This window comes from Drosophila ananassae, assembly GCF_017639315.1.
Source record: "Drosophila ananassae strain 14024-0371.13 chromosome 4 unlocalized genomic scaffold, ASM1763931v2 tig00000241, whole genome shotgun sequence".
Lineage (NCBI taxonomy): Eukaryota > Metazoa > Arthropoda > Insecta > Diptera > Drosophilidae > Drosophila > Drosophila ananassae.
Genome location: NW_025319047.1, coordinates 1070271 through 1079641, shown reverse-complemented (window position 1 = coordinate 1079641; position 9371 = coordinate 1070271). Strand labels below are relative to the sequence as shown.

The window sequence follows — 9371 nt, the reverse complement described above, 5'->3', positions numbered from 1 at the left end:
AAAAGTGCCAAATCCTTTAGTCAGCATCACAGACCAGAATATAGAAGTTCCATATAAACTTACTCACAAAAACCACCCTTGTTCTCTATGGGCTAGACAATCCAAAGGGAACTTTTTCTGGTTAATAAAATACGGAAGGGAGCTGTGCAAAGAGTATACTTGGCGATATAAAAGAAAACATAGATCAGAAGAAGTTATAGATTGGTGTGATAGTAATAAGAATTTGCTTGTTTTTCAATCAACCGATATAAAGCCTTTTGTACAGGCGTTACCAGATCAATATAAGTCTAGTCATTCAGTAAAAGCTTACAGAGAGTACTACCTAAAAGAAAAGATGAGGTTTGCTAAGTGGGAAAAGGGTAGAGAAGTACCGGATTGGTTGCTAAGCAGAATCGTACGTCTGAAAAGCCGCAAATAAAAAGAACGCCTTAATTAGTAGAGAGGAAGGTGCAAAAAAACTAAAACATCTTCTCACTTTAACTCTTAATTAGATTTGAGGTAAATCATTAAAATCTCCACTCTTTTAACTGAGTCTGATAAAATTTAAAAACGGCAGTTTATTGAATACTTTACATGATTAAACCATTAAAACTCTTCAATTTTACTGAATTGATGGTAATTTCAAGGTATTTGCTGCTCAAATTTAGATACATGCTAATTTCTCTATTATAAATACTTAAATTATAAACTATTTACTCTTTAATTTTGGTTATTAGTACTGCGATCCAGAGGTATTCCAACATCACTCACTTCAGAAGAGCAAAGTACTCTGATAATCTGGAATTTCAAAGTAAGGTCTCGATATTACTTCTTTTATAACCTAACGAAAATCTGAGTTCAGAACATAAAACCAGTCCCTTAATATAACTACTTTGCTGTTCCCTTACTATCATTTACAAAGAAGCCCTTATATTTTTCTACTAAATCTGGTCTTTTCTTCATCTATATCTCCTTCTACACCTAGAACTCTATTCGCCAATTCCCTATTCTCTAGAGAAATAAGTAATGCTCTATATCACCGTCAGAAATTAATCTGCCGCACCGAGAACTGATAGACCTTTTTATCTTTCCCATTATCTCTTTTCTTGGGGTGAGTAAAACAATATATTTTTCCACATAGTTATAAGCTGGGAACCATAAAAACAGCTTCATGATCAGCCATTTTAAAAGTTCGATCAAGTTCAATATTCCTAAGCGTTGTACTTGCCTTATATGAACAATAACATCCCAATGTAAGGAAAGTTAATGCAGTCAAAGCAAGTGAAATAGATATTCCTAAATGAGACATTGTTAAACTTGTGCCAACAGCAAATACTCCAGATAATATAAGAGAAGCAGAGGCATAAATTATTTGCTTTCTACTCTGAGCTCTTGCTTCTGAGAATTGAGATTTTACTGCTGAACTTTGTTCAGAGACTCGAGATAGGTTGCTAGTCCTTTTACTATAACCTTGTTTTACATTAACACCCACAGACTCAGTGGCAACTTTTGAATCCATCTCATCCTGGATTGATATATCAATATTTTCCGGCTGTTCATTAGCTAGAATAAGCTCATCATGCAAATTTTTTACAGAGCAAAAATGTGAGGGATCGATACTAAAGCTTTCTTCAATGCCTTCTAATCGTTTATTCTCTTCCTTTAATCGTTCTATATTTCCTCGTAATATACTATTTTCTAATAGCAATTCCTCACATTGTTTCCCTTTTGCATCTATCTCTTGTTCCAGCTTTACTAGTTTAATTTCATAGTCTTTACATAACTCAGCTTTTCCTTCCGGTATATCTGCATCCTCCACTTGTATACACGAATCTTCGGTTTCTCTTTTTGTCTTTTCCGCTCTTAACAAATACTCATAATCATCTTCTAACCCATTTATTTTTTGCATTAATCGTTGATTGTTCTCATTCAGCCCATTTATAACTTCCTGCATCTTTTCTTTTTTATTAAATAGCAATTCCTTGTATCTTGAAAAAAGCATCTAGTGTTTTTAAGCTTAAGCATTAGGTGGAGAAGGGAAGAACTCTGGAAGATTCCTTAGATATAAAATCTGTAGAAAAGAAAAGAGTTCCCTTCTCAAAAGTAGAGGCTGGACGGTATCGTAGAAAGGCCTAAATGGTTCTAATTCTGTATTCACAAGGTAAGCCTTACTTTTCATTTTTAATAGTAGTATATGGAGTTATATATGATCAACAACTTTTTAGGTATAGATGTTTCAAAAGAACGCTTTGATGTTTCTCTCTCATTCATAAGTAAAAAAGGAAAGCGTGAAACTAGGAAAAGGAAATTTAAAAATGATGATACTGGGTTTCAAGGTCTACTGAACTTTCTACAAAAACATAACGTAGAAGAAGTAAAAGCTTGCATGGAATCCACTGGTTGTTATAGCGAAGCTTTGGCTGAGTTCCTCCACAACGCTGGATATTTCGTTAGTGTTGTAAACCCAGCTTGCATAAGATTTTATGCAAAAAGTAAGCTTACACGACAAAAGAATGACCAGACTGATGCAGAGATTATTGCAGATTATTGTCAAAGACAGGAACCTTCTCGTTGGACACCACCTTCTCCTGAAAAGAAAAAATTAAAACATCTTTATCGTTGCTCAAATGCGTTAAAGGATGAGTTAACATTAGCAAATAATCATTTAGAAAAGAAAGAGAGACTGCCTAAAGAAGTTGCAAATGCTTGGGAAGACCTTGCAATGAACATAGAGCAAAAAATAGAAACAATAAAAAACTCCATACGCGAACTATTAAAACAACACAAAGAATTGTTGGAAGATTTTCAACTCCTATTAACTATTCCAGGAATAGGAGAGGAAACAGCAATAGCTATTTTAGCTGAAATTCCTGGTATAAAAGCCTTTATAAATGCTAGGCAATTGGCAGCATATGCTGGAACTATACCACAAAATATAACATCAGGCTCATCCGTACATGCCAAGCCCAGATTAAGTAAAACCGGTTCACGAACATTACGTAAAGCAATGTACTTTCCTGCTATAGCAGCTAAAAAGCATAATCCTATCATTATGGCTTCTTGCGAAAGATTAAAAGAGAAAGGCAAGCATGCTATGGCCATAGTTGGTGCTGCAATGCGTAAGTTACTTCATATAGTTTTTGGTGTTTTAAGTTCAAAAAAGGCCTTTGATCCAGATCATATCAAGAACTATAGGGCTAAAAGGTTAACTGAAGGTTTAGTACTTTAAAATCAAAAAATGCTTCTAATTCATCTTATGTAAAATGGCATCTTACACAAATTTATTGAATGTTGTTGGTTAGTGGATATGTTGATAAGTAAATTTCTGCTGTTTTATATGTAACTAATTTACTTATCAACATATCCACTAACTATAATCTGTATACTGCTACACAGTTGGAAGTATTTTTTGATTTTATTATGCAATTTGGAGAATTTTTATGACTTTTTTGTTGACTAACAAGACGGTATCTTTTCTTCTTTCGCTGTAGCAAGTTTTTCCTTAAGTTCATCATTTTCTGCTAGAAAATCTTTATTCTCTTTTTCAAGTTTATCTACTTTTTTCTCTAACTCTTGAACACTGTTATTTAAGGATTCATTCATCTTTTCCAATCCCTTCAATTTTTGTTCAAGATACATGCTTTTAGAATCACTTTGTGGTAATCTTGTACCAATATTTACGAGAATTTCTCCTACAAAATCCATAAACTTTTTGAAATGTCTCTCATGAACTATCACTTCTTCACTTAGTGTAGTATTACCCAGCTTTTCCACAATTTCTTGGATTTTTTTTAAACTATTGGATAATAGCTCCATTCGTTCAACAATTTTAGTTACTTCACTTACGTTCAATTCATCACTCAGATCTGCATTACTAGTATAATTCTCACCAGTGGTAACTAGGTTAGATGGATTGGCAGGTTTAATCGGGGTACTCGTATCAACAGAAGCTCCAAATGGCATAAACAGTGCACTTCGGCTGCTCTTAATCGATCTACCTAGTGAAGGTATATCACTATTATAAAGTGTTCTATCACCACTAGAGGCAACTTGCTCTTGTCTATAATTTGTAGAAGTTCCTGTTGGACTAGTACCATTTTTCTGATCTTCTCTACTGCTTTCATTCGTAAAGCGCTTCACTCCCATTACCCTCCTAACATTCTCTCCAAGTTCTTCTCTTTCGATTATAATACGAGATTCATTTTTTTCATAGTTAATTTTATCATATAATTGTTCACATTCTTTGTAGGACAATATTGGTTGTAGCGTCTTCTTCTTTACTTCTTCATCGTAGAAAGCTCTCAGCTTATCATTTGATAATATTGCTATAGCTTCTTTTACATCAGGATGCAATTGAGAATGCCCATTTTTGCATGAATGAACACGGTTCAGTAGAAAAATCTTAACAGAGTGTTGCTTGTATTCCATAATTTCCTCTAATGTAATTCCCATAACTTTTTCTTGTGATTCTATGTATCCTAGAGCTTCTTCAAAGTCTTGTCTGTTAGAGGTGAGAGGTTGAGCTTTTTTTAACTTTTTGATCTCACTATCTTTTGGATGCACACCATTAACTTCAATAACAGGGATAACACTTGCAGAGTCAATCGCATTTAACACAATACTACAATCATCTTGATTTTTTAGGAAAGCTTTTAGCTGTTTTTTAAAGTTCAATAAATTACTTAATTTATCTTCATTAGTTTTAGATTTTTTGATTTGATCATAAACGTTTCTGGCTGCTTGGTTATTCTCTTTATCAGTCCTTATTTTACTTTCTAACTTACCAAGGAGTTTGCTCAGTGGTTTTTTAAGTTTCTTATAATCGTTAACAAGCAGTTCTCTTATCCGTCTTTCAAAATCTCCTTTTTCTTTGAATCTCAAAACAGTATATAGATCATCTTCAGCCCTCTGCTGATCGGATTTTGTATTTACAACCATAACCTTACCTAACACTAACAGATACTGCTGAACAGAACTTAAGGGCGAAGTTAAAACACACTTAGTTAAAGTCATAAGCACTTCTCCAATTAATCTTACTAATATTCTTCTGGAAAACAACATATCTACTGACCTTATTCTTGGGAATATAAATAGAAAAAGTGCATCACCTATAGTCTCCAGAAAACCTGGTGTTAGCTGTCAAATTAAGATTTCTAGAAAATACTCAATAATTCCAGACAGATTTCTCTAGGCCTGACCAGAACGTTTGGGTATCAAATAGGTCTTTCTGGAGTAATTAGGTGTTGTAACTTAGTTACAAATTTAGTACCATAGCGTTGTTTTCATGATATAGGGAGGTTTAAATGCCAATAGAAACAAAACGTCAGGCTGAAGTGCTTAAAAAGCTACAAGATGTGATAAAACATACAGATCGTGACATTGCGGCTGGAAGAAAGTTAGCTATTAAAAGGTGGGTCGAGACCTATATAGAGTATATCAAACTTTTTAAGGATGATAAGCTGGAATTCTTATATAATGTTTTTCGAGATGAAGGTTGTTGGTTAGGTACAAGGTTAAATAATACTGTTTTAGGTCAGAAATTGACTGAAGAGAAAATAGGAGAAATCGATAACCCACTACCAAGGTATGGTATGGCATCTAGGTACTGTATAACGGGCAAGATAGGTGATTTTTTCAACAAACAGTTTGTACTCTCTAGAGGTCAATTTACTTCAGAAGAGGTAGATAGTCAAGGTAATCCGATCAGTGATCAATATGTAAGAAACATTCTGCTATCATCCATGAAGAGAAATGGTCCTGTGTTTGATTTCTGGATCGATAGAGAATCTGGGGAATTAAAGAAGTATGATGCAGTAGAAGGTTTTGACAGTGCTGTAAAACTTAAGTGGAGCGAAGGGGTAGAGTATTTTTATAATCAGTTAGAGGAAAAAGATAAGGAGAAGAAGCTTACAGAAGCTATTGTTGCTCTTTCTCGTCCTCAATCTGTTAAGAAAGACGCTCCTATTTTAGATTTTTGTGTAAGGAATATAGGCGATAAAGATACTCTTTTACAGAAATTATTGCAGAAAGATAAGGGAGTATATTCCCTTCTTGCTGAATTAATAGAGTCATGTTTTTTTGATACGGTTCATGATTTGGTACAGTGCTGGTGTTATAAAGGCGTTTCAGCAGGAGGAGACTGTTCGGACAAGATATTCTCACAGCAAGACTATGAACTTTTTCTTTATTCACTTTCAAATGTGATGTTGAAAAATCCTGAGTTAAGTGTTCAAGCTAGATCCCTTATTATGGAGATTTGGAAATGTGAACGCTTTGCTGAATACAGAGAGACCTCTGTTAATACTTCTAATTATACAGTTCCTATAAAGAGTGTACTTGGGGGATTAATCATTAATTGGAAACGAGAAGATGTTTGTAAGCCCGATAGGAAAATAGAGAAAGAAGAAATATTAGATATGATTTCATTTGCCAAAGGTTGCTTTCCTGAAAAGTTTGACCTTTTTAAAGAAGTCATGATAGAAAATCTTAGAATATGTGGTAGGGAAGGAAAGAGGAAAGGTGTAGATTACGGCAAGTTTGCAGAAGAGTTATTTCTTCAGTTAGAGAAAGTAACTTTACCTTCTGTAGGTGATGGTCCTTGGAATAATTTGCGGTCTCAATCTAAGGTATCTTTGCCACTTGATGGTTCTGGTGATGGCCCACAGTCTGAGTTTGAAGCTCCTAGTGTGAGTGGTATTTCTGGTTCTCATAAGAAAAGAAGAATCTAGTCTACTCATTAATGTGAGTGGTTTTTCTGGTCTTAGCAAATAGAGAGGTGCTTTGTGTCTTTAATAAGAAGTTTAGTGGATGGAGATCTTGATGGTTTTAGACAAGAGTTTGAATCCTTTTTAGATCAATGTCCATTTTTCTTGTATCATGTAAGTACAGGACGTTTCCTTCCTGTATTCTTTTTCAGTATGTTTGCTACTGCTCATGATGCTAATATCTTAAAAGCAAATGAGAGAGTGTATTTTCGTTTTGATAATCATGGTATTGATACAGGTGGTAGAAATAGAAATACAGGGAACCTAAAAGTCGCTGTTTATCGTGACGGACAGCAAGTTGTCAGATGCTACAGTATTTCTGATCGTCTTAATAGTGATGGGTTAAGGTTCAGTACAAGGGAAAGAAATGCTCTAGTGCGAGAGATTAGAGGGCAAAATCCAAATTTAAGGGAAGAAGACCTAAATTTTGAGCAATACAAAGTATGCATGCATGGAAAGGGCAAGAGTCAGGGAGAGGCGATTGCAACAGTATTCGAGGTGATTCGTGAAAAAGATTCTCAAGGTAGAGATAGATTTGCTAAATATTCAGCGTCTGAGATTAGCCTTCTTAGGCATATAGAACGCAATAGGCTTAATGGGATTAATGCGCCTGCGCCACGCAGTTTGTTGACAGTTAAGGAAATAGGAAGTATACGACTCAATCAAGATCAGAGAGTACAGCTTGGTCATTTGGTCAATTTTGTGCAAGTTGCACCGGGTCAGCAAGGGATTTTCAGTTTTATGGAAGTGCTAGCAAGTAACCAAAGAATAAATATAGAACGTGGAATAAATGAAGGAATTTTGCCATACATAACTCGAATCTATCGTAGTTACCTAGGCAGCCTACAAAATGACATTCAAAATCGCAGTCAAAAGTTTGAGAGTCACGGATTTTTCTTAGGTTTGTTGGCAAATTTTATTCATCTCTACACAATAGATATTGACCTTGACTTGTCTCCTGGAAATTCATATGTTGCTTTTCTTATATGTCATCAGGCAGAGAGAGAAAACATTCCTATCGTTATTAATGTTACTAGATGGAGGACATCGTCTGATATTGCATTAAACCGCGCTAGAGCTGATGCTAAAAGATTACATGCTTCTTCATTTATATCTATTCACACTGAATCAAGAAATGCTGTTTGTATTGGATTAAATTTTAATCTGAATATAGATCCTTTTAGTATTGATACAGTAGAGTTTTTAGAGAATAGATTTCCTTTGGTACAAAGATTATTTGAGTGTTTGGAGGATGAAGGAATTAGAGAAAATATTAGAGATTTCTTGCTTCAACATCTTCCTAACGAAATACCAAGAAATGCAGAGAATTATAACAGAATATTTGATTGCATAACTGGTTTTGCTTTTGGGAATAGTATTTTAGAAGAGTTCAGATTAGTAAACGCAGTTCAACAACGTGTAAGAAAGTATATATTTAGATATGGTGATGAGAATCATGCTTTAACCATGGTCTTCCATACTCAAGGTTCTGATATAGTTATACTTCATATTAGAGATAACAACGCTGTACAACAAGGAGCCATCAATTTACAAGATCTTAATGTTGACGGAAATAATGTTCATGTACGGGAAGTTTCATGCACACTTAATAATCAACTTGGCCTTAATATTCATACAGATAACCTTGGTTTATATCACAATTACCAAAATAATAATGCAAATAATTTTCTTGGTGGTAATCTTGTGCAAGTGCCTAATGCTGGAAATGTGCATAATGCTTTAAATCAAGTTATGAATGATGGCTGGCAAGATAGATTTCAGCATCAAGAATTATTTAGAAACATTTCTGCAGTATTAATGCCAGAAGATACGCATGGCAATATGATAATAGATGTAAATAGCAAAGATAAGTTTCGCTCTATACTACATGGTACATTTTATGCTAGTGATAATCCTTATAAAGTGCTTGCTATGTATAAAGTTGGTCAAACATATAGTTTAAAAAGGTGGCAGGAAGAAGAAGGAGAAAGGGTAATACTTACAAGAGTTACAGAACAGAGACTAGGTCTTCTATTATTAAGACAACCTACAGCAGATACTCACCCAATTGGATATGTATTAGGATTTGCTGATAATGCAGAAGAAGTAGAACAGGAGCAAGACGAGGCAAGGTACAAAATAACAGAATTGATGAGCAAACAAAGGGGATATTTGCCTATTACTTCTGGAAATGAGGTGGTTTTGTCTTATGCTGTATTTAATAGAGGTGCACAGAGAGCAGAAGACTTTATATCTCTTCCACAACAAGCAGTGTATGTACATAGACTTGATCGTCGTGGTCATGACTCAAGACCAGAAGTATTAGTGGGACCTGAAAGTGTTATTGATGAAAATCCACCAGAAAATCTATTGTCAGATCAAACTCGTGAAAATTTCAGGCGCTTTTACATGGAAAAAAGACCAGGACAGAACTCGATTTTTTTGCTTGATATAGATGATAATCTGCACGTTCCATTTAGTTACTTGCAAGGTACTAGAGCACAGGCAATAGAAACATTAAGGTCAAGAATAAGGGGAGGTGGTACTTCTACAGCACAAGGAATATTACAACAAATAAACACTATCCTTCGTAGAAACAACGCTCGTGAAATAGAAGATGTGCATAAT

General features: G+C 34.6%; 1 protein-coding gene across 1 annotated transcript; it reads right to left on the bottom strand.

Moving 5' to 3' along the window:
* Nucleotides 1-667: 667 nt before the first annotated feature.
* Nucleotides 668-4181, bottom strand: LOC123258068 (GRIP and coiled-coil domain-containing protein 2-like). Its single transcript, XM_044717975.1, has 2 exons — nucleotides 3451-4181; nucleotides 668-1960 (listed from the first exon to the last, which is right to left on the bottom strand). Exons 1-2 carry the CDS (start codon nucleotides 4123-4125, stop codon nucleotides 1121-1123), a joined length of 1515 nt encoding a protein of 504 aa, XP_044573910.1. The 5' UTR covers nucleotides 4126-4181; the 3' UTR covers nucleotides 668-1120.
* Nucleotides 4182-9371: the final 5190 nt, after the last annotated feature.